The sequence below is a fragment of the Python bivittatus genome, unplaced genomic scaffold, assembly GCF_059951505.1.
Source record: "Python bivittatus isolate LINGU-HERP-01145 unplaced genomic scaffold, Pbiv_v1 ctg000080_np1212, whole genome shotgun sequence".
Lineage (NCBI taxonomy): Eukaryota > Metazoa > Chordata > Lepidosauria > Squamata > Pythonidae > Python > Python bivittatus.
Genome location: NW_028277035.1, coordinates 4,824,799 through 4,847,908, shown reverse-complemented (window position 1 = coordinate 4,847,908; position 23,110 = coordinate 4,824,799). Strand labels below are relative to the sequence as shown.

The 23,110-nt window shown below is 37.9% G+C and overlaps 1 protein-coding gene across 8 annotated transcripts in view; it reads left to right on the top strand.

The window, feature by feature from the left end:
• The window catches only part of TNRC6C (trinucleotide repeat containing adaptor 6C), a 156,268-nt gene extending 138,679 nt beyond the window's left edge, over positions 1-17,589 (top strand). For 6 of the 8 annotated variants that reach the window (XM_025164659.2, XM_025164658.2, XM_007425038.4 and 3 more), the window contains 5 exons: positions 5,377-5,475; positions 9,104-9,298; positions 11,163-11,233; positions 13,685-13,824; positions 14,272-17,589. In XM_025164659.2, the coding sequence (XP_025020427.2) occupies positions 5,377-5,475; positions 9,104-9,298; positions 11,163-11,233; positions 13,685-13,824; positions 14,272-14,632 (866 nt within the window). In that variant the 3' untranslated portion in view covers positions 14,633-17,589. The remainder of the gene's footprint in view (positions 1-5,376; positions 5,476-9,103; positions 9,299-11,162; positions 11,234-13,684; positions 13,825-14,271) is intronic. The other 2 variants (XM_025164660.2, XM_088133417.1) reach the window with 1 other exon arrangement.
• Positions 17,590-23,110: the final 5,521 nt, after the last annotated feature.

The following is a 23,110-nucleotide window of genomic DNA, read 5'->3' as shown; positions in this document are numbered from 1 at the left end:
CAAAGATGATGGTATTAGGCCATACTGTATGTCCAAACTGGATCTTGTAGAACAGTGTTAGATAGACTCCAATGTGTGCTGACTTGGAAGGAGAACCCATTTCTCCTTTTGTTCAGAAGATGGAAATTAATAATCCTCCCTCCCTACCTTCATGCAAAGGAAGGAATCATCTTCCTTTGCTCAGGAAAGGAAGGATCCCCTTCCTTCTTCTGAACATTGAAGATTACCAGAGGCTGGAAGAGGTGTCAGTGACAATGTCCAGGGAGTGGGAGGCAAGGAGAAACAAAAGTTAAGGGTAGCTGCTTTATTTTGCAGAGAACTTTACTGCCTAATTTAAATCTGTAATACTACTAGGAGTATGTGGTTGTGTTGCTGAATGAATGAATCATTCATTCTCCCTTCTTGTTGTAATATGTGTTGCTAAGAGTGACTGAGGAGCAGGATTACCCTTAAAATCTATGTGCATTGGTGACCTGCAGGCACCACAAAGGGAGTAGAATAAATGTATATTATATATGCGCTGCCAGAAAGAATTTTCTGTTGAAGTTAAATCTTCAAGTCTTTGGCCAGCTCAACACTTTAAGGAAAATAAGCTTGAAATTAAAATGTTTGTTATATGAAATATGTGTGAACTTTGTGGACATGATACAGAGGAGTTAGATTTGAGATTCTTGATGAATAATTAATGTGCATGTATTTGTAAATATCTGATGTTTTTCCTTTCTATATGTCCCGTGATACTTTTCCTTGCTTCTAACACTGCCTGCACAATGGGCTTGTTGTATTTTTCTGCCTGCCTGTTGGCTGATTGAGGGAATTAGAAAAATGCATGGTTTTTCAGCACTTTCCCAACATTTTAGGGGAGCATCAGAAGTAGAGTGAACAATGTACATACATTTCCCCAAACCTTGTGTACAGTTCCCAGAGCCCCTTCAGAGATGCCCCTGAAGCATAATTTTTAATATGCTAGAAAAGGGAAATAAATATATACCTGAGATAATACGTTAACTGTTATTCTCATCTAATTTGTCCTTAGCCCCAACCACTTTTTGAAAGATGACCCTAGCTTACTATTCAAAGGCCAGATTACCGTTTGGCCTGAAGAAGTTTACACGCTCCTAATCTATCTGTCCAATGTGTCTACACATTCGTTTTGTTCTTCCTCTCCCTGAATTCAGAGATCTGTGATGGAACTGTTGCCGAGTTGTATGGACTGTTTTGGGTCCGAATCTGCAAACAGACTTGATAGAAATCCACAGCCAGAGCTTCTGCTGCCTTTTAAATTGTTTAATGGTTTGCTGAATGCAACGACAGAAGGAATGTTAACTGTGTAGCTTTAGATGATCTCTATTAATCCTTTGTGCTGCTTTCACTTTTGCCTCCACTCACCCCTGCTACTTGTATTGTGAGAGTAACTGTTATATATTTTCCTCATGAAGCAAAATAAAACCTATAATGGCTAGGGAAATATTTTTATCAGGAAGAAGATATGGGAGGTAGCTATTAAACTTCTTCCTTTCTGATCTGGATTTGTATCTCACCCTAGGCCTTTTATTAAATCTTATTTAAAAAAAAAAAAAAAAAAGGAAATCAAGAACATGTTGCTTGACTGCTGGAATCCTTTAGTATTTTACCTTATTGCTCTTATCAATTCTGCAAGGGAAAAGTTTTGTTTTTTTCCTGAAGCAAAATAAAAACCAGTCTCATACTGGGAGTATTTGACTGACATATTACAAAAACTTTGCCAACCACTGGTTTCTTTCTCACATTTGTATACAGAAGTCAAGATTAAATCATGGAAAGCCATTGCCAACCAGTATCAGCAAAACTATGCCAGATAGACCAGTGGTCTATCAGTATTGGGGGGTATTATTTTACACTCTATGATTTACAAAGCATATATAATTTGATGCCAGGCAATTTAAAAGCTTGCTATGAGCTTGCCTAGGATTTAAGACGGAAAAGGCCTTTCTGTCCTACCATCACTGAAGGCATATTTTGTTATAAAGTTCAAGAGAAGGGTTTCTTAATAACAGGCCTAGGTGCACACTGAGGAAAGCTGAAGTAGCTTCATCTTTAATGTCCTTTTATTAATATGCAAAAATATGCATATGTAGTGTTTGAGGACATCCTATTTCCAATACTTTCAGCAAACAGGAGCAACTGTATTATCTTTTCTGTTATTTTTTATAGATCCAAATTTTCTCTGAACAAAAATATGGGAAGCTAGATTGACTACAGGTAGTGCTTGCTTAACTACCACAATTGGGACCGAAATCGTTGAACGAAGCGGTCGTTAAGCGAGATGCCCATGTGACTGCTTCACTCAGCAATCGCAATCCAGGCACTCCAAGTTGTAGTCATTAAGCAGTCTCCCGGGTCATTAAGCAGACAGAGCGAAATTGCTGCCTGCTGAAGTATTACAGCTCCATGCAGAGCTGAAATCCTCCTGGCAGACAGCCCTTCCACTTTCAAACATTCTTGTAGCCCGCCAAAGTGTTTCCCCTCTGTCCGCAGAGGGGAAATCCTTCAGTGGGCTGCAGGAATGCAGCTCAGATCCTGAAGATTTCAGCTCCATTCTTGCAGCCCTCAGAAGGATTTCATCCCTTCTACTTGCAACCTCCTTGCCAGCTTGACTTTCTGGGGAAGCCAGTAGAGAAGATTGCAGATGGCAATCACATGATTGCAGGGTACTTGGCAACCAGTTGTAAATGTGAACTAGTTGCCAAGTGCCCAAAATGCAGTCATGTGACCGTGGGGGAGTGGGGCAACATTTTATGATGGCCATAAGTGTTTTACAGGTCATAAAGCACCCTTTCCAAGGCCATCATAACTTTGAACAGCCATTAAATAACCAGTCCTAAGTTGAGGACTCCTCACTTAATGTCCACAATAGGGACCATAAAATTGATTGTTAAGTGGGGTGGTGGTTAAGCAAATTGGACCCAATTTTACAACCTTTTTTGCAGCTGTCATTAAGCAAATCACCAAGGTTGTTAAGCGAATCATATGGTCATTAAGCAAATCCAGTTTTCCCCATTGACCTTGTTTGTTGGAAGCCTCCTGGGAAGATCATAAGTGGTGATCACAGGATCCCGTCGTAAGTGCAAGCTGGTTGCCAAGTGCCCAGATCACAATCACATGACTGCAGGGGTGCTGGGATGGTCATAACTTCGAGCACCAGTTGTAAGTCACTTTTTAGCACCATTGTAACTTTGAATGGCCACTAAACAAATGGTTGTTAAGCGAGGACTACCTGTACCACAAATAGAGATCATATTAGCAGGTTGATCACTTCCCATATAGATTCCCAAAAGCATGGAAGCTACCAGAGGACCTATACTCAAGATTTTTAGACTACGATGGGGGGTTGATTTTTTTTTTATTTTTCAGCCTTCCTTTATTCATGTGGAAGGTCTAAAGAGGATATTCATATGGTCCTAGCTGCACAGATACTTTTACTTTCCAATGAAAAGAAGTAGAAGCCCTCTTCAGGCCTTACTTCCTGATGCAGAATGGTTGCACAGTAGAGTGTCAGGGATACTGTGAAGAAGAATTGCAACCAGGTTTCTGTGTGTTTACTGTGTCAAAATGCATGTTCAGTCAAATGGAGACTCAAAATATACATTATTTTTTAATTCAGGCTATATGTGCATTATTATAAACCTAAAATCTGGATGTTCGGTTAACATAAAAGTTCACATAAAATTGTGTAAATTTTATTTGCATTATAATTGGAATGAAGTTTAGGTTTCCATTTTTTATTTTCTGATTTTATATAGTTTGAATATCATCCATGTACATCTTTTATAGCACTGGTATGCAAAAGACAACTTCCCCCTTCTAGGCAGTATGATAGATCAGGGGGAATGGAGCATCTATATATCTCTAGCTCACTTTCTTTATGCAACGTAGTACAAGTTACTTATGCTTAGAGTTAGGTATAGAGAAGGTGGCATGGATGGGCATATTGGAAGAATACAGAAATGTGTTATTTATCTTAATGTTCCGTCATGGTCTGTGCAGTTTTCAATATTTCAGTGGGGAGTGGGAATAAACTAAGTTTCTACTGAATCCTAATAGCATCATGTGTTTATAAATGCTGCTTCCACAGAGTATTTGAATCATGCCATCTGTTTTCAATGGAAAAAATGTATTTATTTTATTAATTTATACTCCACCTTTCTATCCAATGGAATGCTTAAGACATCAAATGTTAAAAAGCCTTTAAAACCTAATTAGAATACATAATTTTCTAATTATGTTTTATGTTTAAGTTTGAGGATGAATTCAGGATTGAATATACTTGCAGCTAATGTACACTAATCACAGATTTTATAGTAATATGTCATAAGCAGGCCATGTATTTCGAAGGATTTCTTCACATCCCCTAAATCAGACACAGTCATTTCTGCACTGATCTTTGAACATATTTTGTGATGTGCAAACTACTTAAAATGTGGGAGTGATGTTGCATTCATTCTTGATTAATTAGAATAGATGTTTTTGTTGGTAAAGTAACAGTAGTAAATTGTGTATTACTAGATTGGATTATTTGGAAAGATTTTATACTAAAGTTTATTTGTTGAAGTGCACGTTAGGCAGAAGACATGGATATAAGAATCATGTTTACATTTTTTACCAAGACGCATATATACATTCTGAAATGATTTGTGTCACTTTCTCAAACAAGCATGACAATAGATTTAGAATTCCAGATGGTTTGTAGCAGTATGATCATCTTAAAGGTGGATGGTTTTCAGCAAGTCTATTGCGTAGAATCTGACATTTGGTTTTCAATGTCTCCTTGCATAATGCAGCAATCATAAATTTACCCTGTGATGTGGTATAATATTGAGTATCCATTGTTGTAGCCAGGCTTGCTAGAACACACATTTCAGCAAACCTGCAGGAGTGTGAGGGGACAAGATTGATCAATGATGGTCATTGCAGGGATTCTTAAAGGCAAATGGGACAGTGATGTGCATTTTCTTCTGAAAATGCCTAGCATAGAATGCAAGGCAGATTCATCATAATTAGCATGGCTGCATTTTCATATTTTTCATATGCAATTCATAACTAGTAGATACAATGGCAGTGAATGTCATTGAATATGACAAAGTTAAGAACAGTTAAGGGGTATATATTTCTGCATGAACACCATCATCTTTGTCTCTGTGTTGTCCTTTTATAATGAGTTCACTGCATTGGATCATGCTTTCTATAACATTTCATGGCTAGACTTCCAAGGCAGGGCTGGACTAGCATCTTCCCTTGCATGATTTTTGTTTGCATGTGATGGTGTGAGAATTGCATATGCTATCGTAGACACCATTCTGCCCATCTTTCTTAGTTGCTTCTTTGCTGGTTCTGCAGGGTCATCCCCAACATCATCTCAGAATGCCACGCTGCCTTCATCGAGTGCCTGGCCACTTAGTGCCTCCGGCTACAGTAGCTCTTTCAGCAGCATTGCAGGTATGACCAATGGCCTTTCTTCTTAGAGGCCCCTGGGAGAGGAGGTTTTGACAAGGCCTCTGTTCTTTGCTGTAACGATGATACCACAGGTGTGCTTCTTGTGCATACTGGGCTCCTTTGTTCAATTAACTATCCTAGGAATTTAGCAATAGTGAATATGTAATGGAGATACATGAGACTGGCAATACCAGGATATGCATTGCTTCAGGATGAGAAACAGTCATTCAGTATAATGCTAATTTCTGTTAAACTAATTTCGGGACATAAACCTTTTTCTCATACACCTAGTATACATACAGTTGCCAACAGAAGTTATGCAGTAAAGAACACAGTCTGTCCAACATTGAACATCTTATTTTGGGAGGATAACTTGATCCAAAGAGACAGTGTCTTCTGCTCTTCCATGCCGTCTCTCCATCCTTTTCTCAACTATGTCTTGAAAAGAGTAGAAGTAATCAAGGTGGTCATGATCAATTTGTGTAAGGCTGAATGTCCATAGCTTCTGCACTTACCTAGCAGTTTTCAAGATGCTGGCAGTCATCTTATTCCTAGACCATTAGTGCAAGTGGGAATTCAAAGATTCATGAGGAGGGTGTGGGAGAAAGATACTTGAAAGCAGCAACACACTTAATTGTGTGTGTTTTTGTCGATCTCTAAACTCTGACATAGTGCTCTTATTCATGCTTTTTATCACATCTTGTGTATTTATAGCCATCTCCATCACCAAGGAACTCTAGGTGGCTTATAAAGGCTTAAAACAGGCATCATATACCCAACAGTAAGAAAAATATGACTCACCTGTATTGTGGAAACAAGAATGTTCCATAGTACACGTAAAATATCTTGCCAAACAATAGATAGCCTGATTTATTAACAAACAATAATCTTCATCATCATCTGCCTAATGTTTTACATGATTTAAGGCAAAAATGCCAGCTGTGGTCCTCATCATGCACTCATTGGTGGGTTGGAAAAAGCAAATTAAAAAAAACATGCATAAATGGTGAAAACTATGGACCTGCCTTTTCTAGCTCAGTGCATATTGTTTATCAGATAATATTGGACCCAGTACTGTCGCTGAAAGAATATGCTGGCTACTTTCTTCCTCAGCAGCAGCTCTTGAGGAGTTTGTTGTATTTGTGCATCTGAGCTATTTTTCAGTCTGTCTTTGCTAGTCATAGTTAATTTGCCACCTGAGGTGATGGGATTCCCCCAATTTCCAGGATGGGACCCAGAAATAAAGAATAAGAATAATTAAAGAATTAGACCTAGAATTAAAATAAACATAATTTCTGGGAGCCATCCAAAATACCATCAATACTATAATTCTGTAGTATGTCTTTTTAATTGGTTGACTGAATAAAAGTAAGGTAATTAACATCTCATCAGTCCTTCAAAATTGCAGTCTGTTGTCATGACATTGTTTTATTTTGGTTTGTAGACTGAATTACCTAAAAGGATTAGATTTCATCTTAACATGGAAAAAGAACATGGAACAACTTCTCTACAGCCACATATAAATCTATTTCCTCCTCTCTGTCACATTAGCCTTTACAGTTGCTACCCTCCCTGATTCAAATTACCTGTAACCACGTCCATAGATATCTGAAGACTCATCTTAATCTTTAATTCCAGTTGGAATTAATTAGATTAATTAATCTTAATTTAATTAAATTGGCAGTTAAAAGATAAAATTTGAAAGTTCTACTGAACCTTCAGTTCAAAAGGTTTCAAAATAAGCAAATAGTTGCCATTTATTTTACCAAGTATGCCCTTTCCTTTGGTGTGCCTTTTTTTTTCTTCTGCATCGAACTTGATTCAGATCCTAAGGTTGATTTTTCAGGATTTACTGTTTCTATGCAAAGAATTGATCTTTCTGGAAATGGAGAAATAACTGCATATTGGCAGCAACCTAGTTCATACAAGCATGATAACTGAGACAAATTGTGGGAGAAGCCATACTTAGATGATGGCATACAGTGGGAGTGTTCTTTTTATTTAAACTTAATGCTTATAACACAATTCAGTATATATAATATATTAGAAAGTGTGTTCAGGCTTGCAGTTTTAGGCTGTGTATCAACCCCTTTCCTTTATAGACGTTGGGAAATATTTCAGTGATAATCTGTTATGCTATATTTCTATTAACTGACATCCAAGTATGGTTTATTCATATGATTGATGTTTGAATATATGATTTTGTTACCTTAATCAGCTTTCAGATGTTTCACTGTAGATTTATCATCTGGTGTAGAAATTCAAATTGTGTAAATGTTAGCACATTTGTGATAGTGATGATAAAAATTAGTCAGAAATATGTGATTACAGGCATGAATCTTTTGTGATAAGGACTATCTGGTGAAAGCTTTGAGAAGCGCCTCTTCTTCATTCCCTGTGATAGTTAATGGATAAATGAAAATAGTAAATGAAACAAGTTGAAGTCTTCGCATCTAGCTTCCTCCGGTTTTGCATGTTATCCTTCTTCCTCACTTTCCCATTCTCTTTTAATAGGGAAAGGAAGTTTAACATATTATTAGGCTGTGCCTGATGCATTCTCCAGATCATCTAAAAATAGTTAGAGAGCCTCTAAGGTAGTGGAGGGCAAACTGAGGCCATAGAGCTCATGCAGCTCCCTGAACTCTTTTTTTTTTTTTTTTTTTGGCATCCCCAAAATCATGTTTGATCACAGTTATCAAAAACTGGTAGCATTGTTTTCTGCCAGGTTGTGATGGGAAATGAAAAAACACAATGTTAGCCCTAAAATAGTTTTAAAATTAATTAAAAATTAATATAGAGACAGAAAAATGCAAAGGGAAAAAAATGGAAAACTCCTGGCTCAACCCACTTTGCTTCCACATGCTAACCATAAAATATTAAGTGCAACCCCCAGACACCCAAAGTTTGCCCACCATTATTCTAGGAGTAATTGTTAGTAATGACTTCACATATCTATACTTGGGTCTCCTTTTTGGAAAGAGGAGAAGGGAAAAAAGAGATAAAACATGGTGGGACAAGAAAGGGAGTTTGCCTACAGAACATATCTGAAGCTGAAGGGACCCTAATCTACCACTCATTGGGTATACCTTCAGTCTTATTATAGTTTCTGTAATTCAGAGATTAGGCTTGTAGAATATACTTTGTTTTTACTAGGCACTTCAGTGGCTAAGGGAATCAAGCCAGTTGTTGACTCTGTGAGGTATACACTGCTATTAACTGAATTTGCAGCCCCTTGCTAGTCTTTCCCAAGGATCTTTGTGGATCCCAAAGTAGCTTCTGTATAATTCATGAAAATTAGAAATTTCTTTCCTTTTCTGTTGGGGCTGGGAGAGTAAAATGATATTATATGCTTGAAATTGGTAAACAATTGGATTTATTCTGAAGTCATGATGCTAGATGAATATCATATCTTATACCTTCCTAATTGGAGACCATTCTGGGAATCTTTGATGGATTAATGAGATTTACGCAGCAGAAAACTGAAAAGCGTTAGTAAAGATCAGCAATGTATTGATCACTGTTTGTTTGAAGTTCACCATGTTTATATATGGGAGAGCAGAAACCTGGGGATCCCAGATTGTCTCAAACTCTACATTCTGACAAACAAATGAACTGTATTTCTCTGTTACAGGTAAATTGTCAGACATCAAATCAACGTGGTCTTCTGGCCCAATTTCTCACACACAAGCCTCTTTGTCACATGAACTCTGGAAGGTACCCAGGAACACTACAGCTCCTACAAGGCCACCTCCAGGCTTAACAAACACCAAGCCATCGTCTACCTGGGGTGCCAGCCCATTGGGCTGGACCAGCTCTTACTCCTCTGGTATTCCTGGTTTCTTTTTTTCTTTTTTTCTTTTGACTTAACTGCATAGATTATATATGCCTTTCCTTCAAGAGCTTAAGGCAGCATATATAAGACTTTCGCATTCAGTTTTTTCCCACAAACACAACTGTTTGGGCTGAAAGGGGTAACTAATCTAAACACACCCAATGAACCTCCATGGCTAAGGGTGGATTAGAACCTGGGTCAGTCAAACGCCTTTTTATTGGCTAAATAAATACAATATATATTTGCTTTGTGTTTAGGCTTTTTTATGTAGAAAATCTTGACCTAAAAGTCAGTTCATATAATGGGATGTGAGAATAACCTCGAGGAACAGGAGGAAGAGCTGCAACCAAGACAATGGTCAGATAAAAGAAATTTGAGTCCAAAGCAGTAATGTAATTTGAGAAGATGTCTCAGACTTGTCCCTCCCTAGTTCTCGTGTAAATAAAGGCAGGAAGAGAGAAGGCGCTTTCAGACTTGCAAGATTCTGTTACTGTAACCCTATAATAAAGTAGTTTTAGTATTAATAACTTTGGTTCCCAAGTCTGGTCTGCCTCTATGGGCTGACAGTGCAACATTGTCGGTGTCAGTCACTCTGTTCAGATGCATCTCCCTTCTGTTTAGATTCTGAATTATTTAATTTATTCTACAACCCTATACAGACATACCTATAAATAGATTGTATTACACTGAGGTACCTTTTATATATTTATATAGGTATATATGTATGTATGTATGGCTTGGATTGCACTAACAGAAATGTAAACAAGTCTACATTGAAATGCAGTACTTTTCTTGTGGGTTTCAGCCAGTTAAGACACAGCTTAAGGATCAGATTATATACCATCATTCTGTTCTGTTCTGTCTCAAGGCAATAGAGATACATGAAAGACAAAGGAGAAGTCAATGAGGAATTAGATATGGGAAGAAGAGAGGAGGAATACAAACTGACAATTTCAATTACAATATTATTTTATCCATGTACTGTAGAAATGGATATCTAATACTCATATGGTTACCAGATTTAGCTTGCAAAATCTGCTAGAATTTTCTGGATCTCTTTGCTGCTATCTAATGGTCATCTAGAGTTTTACAACCCTGAACTGGTAGTCCTAAGCGTCCCAGTTTCAAATATAGCATACTTAGTTTTTAATTAGCTTTCTTTGCTGGATTAATAGCAGGATTTCTAGCTTTGAGTTAAGTATAGTAACCTACCTTACTTAAGATGGGCCTTTTTTGTAATTGATGCAATTGAAAAATTTGAAGCAGCATATTTTGTTTTTACCAGAATCAAGCCAAGGCTGAAAAAGAAATTGTCCTCATCTTATAAGTCCTAATGTCTATAATTTGTCTATGTCTATCATTGTGCAACTTTCAGGTTAACTGCTTTTTTTTCTTTTATATTTTACTTTTTAAAATATGTATTACTGTAAAAATATTAAAATACAACAGAAACTAAGAAGAGAGATGAGATAAAACAAAAAATGACTAATACATACAGATTTTTTAAAGAAGACATAATGAAAGAAAAGATAAAACCTTTCTGGGGATAGATAGATCCTCCCTTTCCCTTCCATTTGTTTCCCAACCACTAACCACAATTTAAGTATTAGTACTTGAATTTTTTCTAATGTTTTAATCTGTGGATTAATTTAGCACAAAAAAACAGGGAGGAGGGGAGGGAGGGAGGAAGGAAGTCAGTCAGTCAGTCAGTCATAATGGAAACTTCTCAGCAATGTATTTAAGAGTCAGCTTAAGTCATTCTAGAAAATGTACTCCTCAGGTTTGTGTCCTATATGTTCTGCTCTCTTTTCAGTTGTTGGGTTGGACTTTCCCTCATGTTTTCTTTGTTCTGTTGTAGGCTCAGCCTGGAGTACTGACAGCTCAGGAAGAACAAGTAGCTGGCTAGTTCTCCGTAACCTCACTCCCCAGGTAAATGAAACTTTCTGTATGTTAGAAGAACCATAAAAAATATTTGGCACTGTACTTGTAAATCCTTAGACCCTGCTGCTGTTGGTGTGTTTTATGAAATTTTGATAGCGTAACTATTGGAGCTTTCTATTTTAAGCATTTTATTTCTGAAGCAGCAAGTTGTAGGATTGGCCTACTTGACATTTTTATATATTAATTGCAAGGATAGCACTCAGGCAGCATAGTATCTCAGCACTGTGCATGCAAGACATTGTACTGTGTTCTTATTCAGTCCTAACCTCATTAATGTCTTAAGTTATGTGATCATAAACATGTGCAACACCCATTAATTATAAATATATATATATTGCCTTGAAATGTGAACCTTTTGAGTTTTTTAGCTTGAAAGGAGAGATCCATCAGTCAAATTCAAATTTTAGATTGCTGAAAGCCAAATATATAGTTCAGTTATGGTGCCAAAACGATAACATTGTTTTTCAGAAACAATATTAACAATCAATATCCTGACATGCTACAAAAACCCTCTCCCAAATAAACACCAACTGCATGGGGGCCATCTGCACTTCACTCCTTGAAGGCTTCTTGGAACAGCCAGATATTGATGGCCTTCCTGAATTCAATAAGGGTTGGGATTATTGTAACTATAGGGGGATAAAACAAGAGAGAGACAGCAACAAGAAAGGCCCAGTTTCATGGTCCCTAATGATTCATTCTCTTAAGAGTAGGATATCTAAGAAAGCCCTCTGTCCCTGACCTCCCTGGGTTAGCAGATATGACTGGGAGCAGTAAAGATAACCAGATCCTAAGCCATTTGTAGGGCTTTAAAGATGACAACCAGCACCTTGAATTAAACCCAGAAAGCCACTACTAATCATTGCAGTTCTCAAAGTAACAGTGTTACATAGGCAATATAAAGAATGCCAATAAATATTTGAGCTGCTGCATGCTTCAGCTATAGCTTTTGGATGGTCTTCAAGGACAGTCCCATGCAGATTGCTTTCCAGTAAAAACTGGTGCACAAAATGGAGTTGTGCATCCTCCTGGCCACAACTGCCACTTGCTCATTGAGCAAGAACAATGAATATTTTTATAATATAATAAATTTTAGATGTATTTTGTATTTTATATATATTTATGGTTTTAATGTTTTTTGTAAGTCGCCCAGAGTCCCCCATTGGGGGGAAATGGGCGGGGGAGAAATTTGATTAAATGAATGAATGAATGAATGAATGAATGAATGAATGAATGAATGAATGAATGAATGAATAAAGGAAGATCTTCAGATGCTGAACCAGTTAAAAAATGGGGAGCTCAGTTCTGTCTAGAACCAAAAATGGAGTATTCCCAGACACAGATGGCCTCTGAACTCACTCCACAGTCTGCCTTGTGGAGATGGAGACTGAGTTTGTTCCTCCCCATCCAGACCCTAACATCCTCAAGGGATTGGGACAGCACTTTGACCACATCTATTCAGTCCAGTGCCTTAATAAAGAAATGAATATCATCAGTGTACTGATGCTACCTGACTCCATGTCAATATATGACCTCTCACAGTGGCTTTATGCACCTGTAAAAGAGTAGAGGAAAGAGAGTTGACCCCTGCAAGTCCCAACACTGTAGCACCTTCTGGCTTGAACTCTTCCCTCCTACCACCACCAACTAGAACTGGCTTCAGGGAAAGGAGAACTACAGTAACACTTGCTTCCCACTCCCAACTCCCAGAGATGGTCCAGAACAATATCATGATCAGTGGTATTGAACACAGTTGAGAAATCAAGGAGGATAAAGAATGTTACATAATCCTGGTTCTCCACACATCATCAACAAGAGCAATCAATGTGTTCTCAATACAGTACCCTAGCCTGAAAGAGTTTACTCAACTAAAAAAGTCCAGATAATCTGTTTCTTCCAGGGCCCTCTGCAACTGCAGCCCGACTGCCTTCTCAACAACCTGCATAATAAAAGGAAGTTTAGAAATTGTTGATAGATTTCCAAACTATCTGGGTCAAATGGTGGCTTCTTGAACAGGAAACACGCCGATGCCTATTTCAAGGCTGGTGGTACCATTCCATCCCTCAATGATGCATTCATCAGAGCTCTAACCCAACTTCCCATCACTTCTCTGGAGGTTTTCACCAACTGGGAGTGGTAGGGTTCTAATCTACAGAAGACAGAGCTTGAACAAAAGTAGCCTGTCCCTGAAGGGAAGCTCCAGAAATAGCTCAGTTGTAGATATGCCTGTTCAGGCAGGGAGAGAGGAAGATGGAGGTGTTGTTTCATCAATACATTAAATCTCTGGGAGGAATCTACAGCATTTTATTTATATTTTTTATGATACAGTTTTGACTCTTTTATTAAAGAGCTACCTTCTGTTTGTCAAAATAGTAATGCCACTGGGGCGGGGGGAGGAGGGAGAAATCCCTCACATATTTTTTTGCTTTCCCCAATTAGATTGATGGCTCTACACTGCGTACTCTATGCTTGCAACATGGTCCTCTTATTACATTCCATCTGAACCTGACTCAAGGGAATGCTGTGGTCCGATACAGTTCCAAGGAAGAAGCAGCAAAGGCTCAGAAGTCTCTGCATATGTATGTCATTTTATTCAGTATTTACTGTTTTTCAAGGGTGGTGTATTTACTTGGCTTGCGATATACTTAATTATTGCCTTAGAGAAGAAAAAGGAGGTCTGAATAGTGAACAAAGAAGGATGAAGTATAGAGGGACAGGGCATTATGTGACCAGTCACCTTTACAATCCTATAAAAAAAGACTAAACCAAGATTGTTTCTGCTTAAGACTTCCCTATTATCCTCAGATATCAATCTAGATGTCTGCAATGTTACATCCCATATTAAATTCAAAGCCTCTTGGTCAGGTTTGCCACTGTAATATTTGCAATTATTTTTCAAAGAATGATCTAGCTCTTGAATAATATTTGACATTTAAGGGAATGCATATATTGGAGTCAGAATAAATATGTGGGCCCTGGAAAGTGTGCCTCAGCAGTTTCCCATTGAGTTTTCTCTCTGTTTTCAGGTGCGTTTTGGGGAACACTACCATCTTGGCTGAGTTCGCTGGAGAAGAGGAAGTGAACCGTTTTTTAGCACAAGGCCAGCCACTGCCCCCCACTTCCAGTTGGCAGTCCAACACTGGAACCACTCAGACACGTTTGGGCTCCACAAGCAGTTCTCATGGAATGGTGCGCAATGATGCAGGCCACTGGAATACCCCCTGCCTTGGTGGGAAAGGGAGCAGCGATCTGCTCTGGGGTGGGGTCCCTCAGTATTCAAGCAGCCTTTGGGGTCCCCCCAGCACCGATGACGGCAGGGTTATCGGAAGCCCAACGCCTTTGAATACTCTGCTCCCAGGGGACCTTCTCAGCGGGGAGTCCATCTAGGACGCCAGAAAAACAAAATGGAAGTAACAATCATCAGCACTAAAGGAAAAAAATAACAGTAACCCTTTCCAGTCCAGGGCATCACGAAGGATCCAGCTTTAATAGATCAGACTGGCAGCCCTTTTTTTAGTACCTCTGTCTAATCTCGACTATGAAACTCTGCTGGAGTCCTTGTGAACTGTTTGCATAACAGTATGGGCTCCCTTTGGTCAGTGTCATGTGCTAATGATAGATTTTGTGTGGGTTTTTTTCCAACAGCTTTTTAATTTTATTTTTATGTTTGTATGGTGTTTTTAAAGACGTATACAAGCTGCTTAGACTAGTTCTATCATGAAGGGCACTTTTCAGAATTTGGGCTGGAAAGGGTTATTTTATCAACTTGGGGAAGTTGGGGGGGGGATGAAGGGGAGGTGAGAAAGCCTATTTAAAATGAGCCTGTGATAATTATGCACATTACCAGAGGCGGATCCAGTAATCAGTGGGAGTGGCATTCGACCAGCCTGTCAGCAGCATTGGGGAACAAATCTTAACCCCCTTGGCTGGATGACTTGGATTGAGAGGTGGGGTGGAATATCCAGGTCCACTACTCCCGTGGGTCCTGCCTATGCACATTACACTTGTTTCATTACTTTTTGTGTCATTTTTTTTTAATTCTCCCCCCAAATAGTTCAAAGTTTTTTAAAAAAAAAAAGAAAGAAAAAAGAAAGAAAGAAAGAAAGAAAGAAAGAAAGAAAGAAAGAAAGAAAGAAAGAAAGAAAGAAAGAAAGAAAGAAAAATTAACATATCAAACATGCAATTATACTTGAATCCAGCAGGCCAATAACAAAATGTGAACACTTTCTATTATTACACTTCCAGGTTGGCATCAGAAAACAAAAGAACAGGCTCTAGGAATTTTTTTTTTTTTTTGGTTCTTTCTTACGTGTATGCATTGGGGAAAAATTGAACTGATGTGTGAACGTATGGATGTGTGTGTGTGCCAGGTGTACAACTTAACAAATTGTGTGACCTTTTTTCTTTTCTTCTTTTTCAGTATATGCTTTTGATTTGCTTATTGGTCAAATGTTTAATTGTTATTAGCTTCTAACTTTGCACTGAGTGTCCACAGCCCTTCTTGTAGCTAATCCTACTTGTTTTTTTTTAAAAGAAAAATTAAAAAAAAAACTGATAGGAGGGGCTGGCGACAATTCACGTGTAAATGTTTACTCAAGGACTCTTACCGCATTTTAAAAACTTACAGTGTGTATCTCTGGAGAATAATATGTATATCTACCTTTAGCAGCTTTTTATTGTGGACTAATGCAAGAAAATAATTACCAGAGTATTGCACCATTTTTTTCCCATTCGGAATATAAAGTTTAAAAAAAAAAAAGGAAAAAAAAAACTCTTGTTGAACTGTGGCCATAAATACTTGTAAAGAGTGGATGGTTCCCTGCAAGCCGGAACAGAAACAAGCACTTGGACATAGGTTTTGACTGCTTTTGGAGGAGCCTACGATTTCAGCTCCCACCTGTTTACAAACCTTTTTTTTTTCCTCCTTCAAACTTTAAAATAAAAAAAGGAATTGAAAAAAAAAGAAAAAAAAAAGACTTCCATCATAAAGAAACCTATTTTCAGAATGAAGATATGCTACTTCAGAGCTCTGGGATTGAACAGTGTTTGTTGTTGTTACTGTTGTTGTTACTGTTGTTGTTGTTGATCCTTTTCTTTGGCCATTGCTGTGTACTCTTTTTTTTTTTTTTCCCCTCATCTTCGTCAGAGTGGCGAAAAATATTGTGATCACTATCTTGCACATGGTGGAAGATGTCTCAGGAAAGCCGGGTTTCCCGAGGAGCAACTCCACACCATTTCATGTATTTTTTAAACCCAACTCCTAGCACTGAAGATATTATTAAAAAAAGAATACAAAAACAAAATAAAAAAGACAGTAAGAGAAGAAGAAAAATACCTAATCTAATGTGTAGCAGTTACATATTTACCAAATAATGGACTCAAAAGAAATAGATGTTTGAAGAGTGCTTTATATATTAAAAATTGCTTTATGTTTAAAAATGATCAATGTTTTTGATTGTTTTGAAAGGAAGAAAGACAATGGAATAACATACCCTTTGAGTATGTTTTTAGAAATTATATGAACATTTGTGCTCCCTGACTGCTTGGATCAGGAAACTTGTGCATTACGTTTTGTTTTGTTAAAGGTTAGCTTTTTAATGGTTTTGTCGAATTAAAAAGGGTCCTGCAAAATTGCAAATCAACAAAAGCTGGTTTTTTAGAGGATCATGAACTATGCACAGATTGGGTTCCAGACTTGTGTTTTCTCAAGTTTTCATAGTGTATTTAGCTGAATACCCTTTTCTCAGAGTGATTGCATCTCATTCTCATTACACGCACTCTACATATGTATTGTGTATATATCTCTCTTTTAACACACACACACACACACACATATTATATTTATATATAAAATACATATGTGCCTATGTGCGGATTGAAATAGTCAATACAATTTTCCATGCTAAAGTTTAGTAATGAATTGTAGAAAAAGAACTCACAATCATTTAAAATTGGAGATGGACATTTTTAAAATAATTCCTGTTGAATTTTTATTTTTTATTTTATTTTAATGTTTTGCCTTTAATTTTGAATTCAAGATGTCTGTAACTCTGAGATGAAAAGTTTTTAAAAGTTTGTGGCTTTTAATGTTATTTCTCCTCATAGAATGTGATTGTTAAAAACATGCACCAGAAGTTGCTTTCAAGAGTACGAAGATTCTTTGAAACTTAATAAATTGCAGTTTTTCTTGGCTGTTAAGAAGGCATGTGTATTTTTCTTGTGTACAGAGAAGACTGTTAACAGATAATCTCCTAGCATTTCTAAGGCTTGCCCCATCCATTACCTGTTAATTGTTCAACCAGCAAATATCCGAAGTGATTAAAATGTCACCTTCAATGTGTGTATACTGCTTGTGATTGCTTAGTATTGTTATTTATGTTTGCTAGTTGCCTTCTCAATTTCACACCTTTTGACAATATAAGATAGGAATGGATTTTTATATGAAAAAGTTGTAAAGTCATTGTATTTTTTGTTAAATGCTGTTTCTCTCCCCCTTTTTTCTTTTTCCTTTTCCTTTTTTTGTCTTTGACATATTGTGAAAAACTTTTATCACTGCTCGTTATTCAAAGTATATACTTTACAAACATACTGTTATACTTCTGGCTAGTATTCCTTTTGCTTCAGCACCTCTTGAGAACAAAGTTTAATGTTTCCATATCTAGAGCTGGGAAGTTCCAAACAAAATATTGTTCATGGTTTAGGTATACCAATGCCTCCTGGACTTTTTTTTCCCCTCCCTTTATATTTCAGTTTTCATAGGAGCTTTGGTTTTTTCCGGTGAACTCAATTTCATCAACATAACATTTTCTGTCTTTTATACAGGTTTCAGAAAGGAAAGGGTTTGTAAAATACTAAGGGGTCTTTTTTGGCCACAATAAGCAATTCCACATGAAGGTCAGGTTTGCTGCACGATACTCCAAAGCCATGTTTACTTTTTAAGACTACTTATATATATTGTCTTGATCTAGCCTGAAATAGTGAAATACCCATTTTTAAAAAATTGTTATGTGTACAGTACTCTATTCAATGTGTATGTTCCACAACAGTAGGATTAGTATAAATGTTGGGATAAGTATTTTAAAACGACTCTGTAAATAGTTTTGCTTTACTCAGCAGAATGGCCAGGAGGGCTCACAGGTGGGGCAACAGGACCATGTAAAACCTCACTTTTGAGAGAGGTCCAAATATTTAAAAAAAAAAAAATACTAACCTTGGATACTAGTATATTGATTTTCACAACTGTTGTTCACCTTCAGTGAGCCTATGGACACCTACCTTGGCACACCAGAACCCATGCCTGACCTGACTCAGTTTTCCTTAATATTATTTTAAGTTATAAAACAAAGCACCGGCTTCTAGCACCATCTTTATTTACAACATTGCCTTTGGGCTTCCAAATGAGTTCCATTGGCCTTTTCAGAAAATAAAATAGCTTCAGCATCATGCTTTGAAGATACATACACCAGCCCAGAACAAATGGCAACGGTGATGTGTGTCCTGCAGGACTAGAAGAAATAGAATGGGATCTCCTCATTACTTTGATTTAGGAAATGGGTGGGGGTTTTTTATTGATCACACCCACCAGGACAACCAGTGGCAAAAGGCCTTTGGTGGGATACTGCCAGATATAGTATTTTCCTGGACTTCAGGAAAGCTGGCAGATACGCTTATGTTTTAGCTCACCAAATAATATGTTCTTGAATACTACATAATTAACCAGTCAGGGTCATATTCCTTACTGTTATGATGTGATGTATGTATTTTCAACACTGATTCCTTTGTTAATAACATCAGATGGATTGGAAAGAAATTGCACTTTTCCTATTGGAATGTGTGTGTGCATTACACCAGTTTGTATACTACCTACTCCTTAGACTCTGGTAAAAAAAATTAAATACCTTCCACTGATGTCAACTACTGAGGACTTTCCATTTAGAAAGACCTATGACAAAGGCCTCTTCACCTTCCTAAATGACAAAATGATGGGAGCCATCCTGACCTCGGAGGACAGAGAATTCCACAGTAAGGGGGCTGCTGCCTCCTTTATCCCTTGGGAGTGGGTATCTGTATCACCCCATCCTACCTAGACTGCAGGGGGCAGGCAAATTCCATCTAGAATAGATAGTCCTAAAGGTGACAAATTAGGTGATCACCAGCATTCTTGAATTATGCCTGGAAGCCTGCTGACAATGAGTATCATTCCCACAAAATAGGTGTTATTCTATGAACCAGTTAATACCAGTCTGTAGCTAGGTAGCTGTGCTGCTGTGCCCGTTGGAAATTTGGGATCTGCAAGGGTGGGTGCTCAAGAGAGCAAACTGCAGGAATTTGTAAGATAAGGCATGAGTTACCATCTCTCAAATGTAGTAGTGTTTTGTTTTGGTTTTCATTTTCCAAGTAAGTAGGCAACAAAGTCTCTCAGGCCTGGTATGATTCTTCCTCTTGCCTACAAAAGCTCCAGCAGACTTTATTCTGATGATTAAGAAGCATCTTCTACCAATCTCAAAGCAGCTGTTTTGTTACATTGGAGGGAGGGTACAAAAGCAGAGGCCAGGTACCCCCCACAGCTCTACCTTCTATACTTGGCTTGCTCCAGCATGCCAGTTTGTGCTGCTCTTTGATCTTGAGATGTGAGAAGAGTCAAGCCTTGGCCATGCTATCCGGGCTTCCTTTCTGCAGGAAGGGAGCTGGCAGTGACTGACTCTCACAAGGAGGATTAGCTGTTTTGTCAAACAAACTGCATACTCATCTTCACCACAGTTTGTATCATAACTAGGACTCTAAACGAGCTTAACCAAAATGGTCAATTTGCAAAAGTCATATATAGCTAAATCCTTCGCATCCTATTCCGAGACACCAGACAGCGGTACCCACAGGGTCAGCGTTGTCCCTCTGGAAATCTCACACCAGTGGAGGTTCACTGCTGATCCTGATTCTCCTTTAGCCCCATTGCTGCTTTTCCCAGTGTTGATCTAGAGGAAGTTCTCAGCCAGCAAGAGGCAAACAGGAGCTGCAGTTGTGAGGGCAATATTTCATGTTCATTGCCTTTAACTTGCAGTTCCCAAGTAGACATATTTAAAGTAGGAAACTACACTGTCATTGTTTTAATGGGGCTACTCATTAAATATGGATGCAACACTTTAAGCAATCATGGCCAATTATAATCAAGAAAATATCTATGTAAATCTAGTTTCCTCTATCTCACAGAAACCTACTGTACTCTTTCTGAAAGTCCCTTAGTAGTTTCATCCAAAATAAATATATGGTTGTAGTCTCAGCTGACTATAACTTAGTACTCAGTTGTACTGACCAAAGTTTCCAGGACATTTTTTTTAAATTGTCCATGAATTTGGAGAATTTTTGGACCTCCAACTTTAAGAGGATTATTGAACTACTTATAATACACAGTGATATAGAAACCCCAAATTTGATAAATATTTCATCAAAGGCAGCATACCTTTTTAAAAAATATGAAAATTATCATTTGATAACTCAGATGATACCTCCAAATAATTAAGATACTTTGGGCCAAATTCAAAATGTCAGAGGTAAAACATTAGTTCTCCCTTCTCTTCAATATTCATTTAAAAACAATGTGACTATGGAATAGGATTTTGGCAATGAGAATTTATTACATACTCCCTGTGGTCTCAAAGTATTTTGAAAAAAATAAAAGATGCAGTTATAAAGTCTTCAATTTATGAATCTGGCCTAGTTCAGCCCCAGCGCACTAAATAAGTTTATTGAAATAATGTGTTATTTATTTATTTATTTGTTCATGTATTTATTTAAATAAGATATAGTTGTGAAATATCCTTATTAAACCAAAGGAAGACATCAAGTCTTCAATTTATGAATCTGGCCTAGTTCAGCCCCAGCGCACTAAATAAGTTTATTGAAATAAGTGTGTGTGTGTGTGTGTATGTGTATGTGTGTGTGTGCATATAAAAATAAAAAGATGTAGTTGCAAAATATCCTTATTAAACCAAAGGAAGACATCAAGTGTGGTGTCACGAGCTCAGCTTTGGGCCTGTATTCTTTAACATTTGTGTCAATGACTTGGAGGAGACAGTGGAGGGAATGCTTCTCAAATCTGCATATGACACCAAGTTGGGTGGAACAGCTAATACCTTAGAATTTGGAAATAAATTTCAAAACAAACTTGCTAGGTTAAGAAAATGGTAGAAAATGATATAATGAGGTTTAAAGGAAAAAGTGCAAAATTCTTCACTTAAGAAACAGAATTCAAATACAGAAGTATAGGATGGGGCATAACTGGCAGTGAGGTTTACAAAAACTATTTTACAGTAATGGAATCATAGAGGTAGAAAAGGTCATCAATCCCACCTTCTGTTTGGTGTAGGAATCTGTATGAAACCTCAGCAGATGGTGGTTTAACCTCAAGCTAAATGGCCCCATACCACTCTTAGGGTGCTACTCAGAGTGAATGATATTACCAAGGTTTTCCAGTCACAACTTATGAGGGACAAACAGTGCCTTGGGTCTGTGATTCAGTGTTCATTATTGGGGTTCTCTTCCAGAAGCTGGAGAGCTGAAATAATAGATTCTGTAGGAGCAGAAATGTTTGCTTGGAAATGCAGCAAGTTCAAGTCTTCCTTTTTCTGCTCCAGCCCTTCTCAAATACTACAAACACAGATGAATTAACCTTAGAACAGAGGTACCAGCGGAGGATCAAAAAAGTCATGATGGAGTGGTTACCACACAGTCAAAGCCCCACTCCTTTTGTATTGATGTTCTCCCTGTTTAATAGCACCACAATGGTAGTTGGATGATCCCAGAACAGCGTTTCTCAACCTTGGCAACTTTAAGATGTGTGGGTTTCAACTCCCAGAATTCCCCAGCCAGCATGTCCTAGCAGATGCCACAAGTCCCTATTGGGGAAATAGCCTTGCAGCTGGACATAAAACACTCTTAGCTGCAAGCAGAGTTTGGATCCTTCCACAGTTGTTGCTTTTGAAGAGACAAATTCTAAATTTTAGATGCCAGCAACACTCAAGATTTGCAAACAATTCATATATTATATGCTATAGAGTTTTTTTTTTAATCCGTTCAATCGTGTCCTATTCTCAGAGACTGACTGCCTGGACAAGTCTCTGCAGTTTTCTTGGCAAGGTTTTTTCCAAAGTAGTTTGCCCGTGCCTCCTTCCTAGGACTGAGAGGGAGGAACTGGCCCAAGGTCACCCAGCTGGCTTTGGGCCTAGGCAGGACTAGAGCTCACGGTCTCCAGGTCTCTAGCCTGATGCCTTCACCACTGCACCACGCTGGCTCTCATGCTCTAGAGTATCCATGCCTAAATCTAAAATGCAAACTGGCCCGTGCATTCTAGCAAATAGATATATTTGTCTGAGTGTTGTGCAGGAGAGATGTATAGCAGTTTGACACTGTCCACAGATCTGCACTAGTTGGAGATACAATATGCATGCAAGACAATTTACAAACATTTGCATTACTGGTTGTATGATAACTAATAATTTCAGATAAAGCCACTAGAGGGAGCAGTTGATTTGAGTTCAAAATTGTGCAGGCAACAATTTTGTATGTAGTTGTCATCTTCTGACCTACTTAAGCCTCTGTGTGTTTGCACACATCCTTCTCTTTCCCTTTGGTAATTTACAAAGGAGAAGCAATCAGGATTACTTACAGCCATAGAGAAAATCATTGCAGTCGCTGATGTATAACTGCACTTGCAAGACTTGAGGAAATAAATACCAGCAAAGCCAAGATTCCTTGGCTAATAGATACATTTCTAGTTGCCCCAGGTTCCCTGTGCATCCCTACATAAAACTACCATGGAAAGAGCTATTGAGTGCTCAAGTTTTCTAGTGGCAGAGCTAGCCATGATTC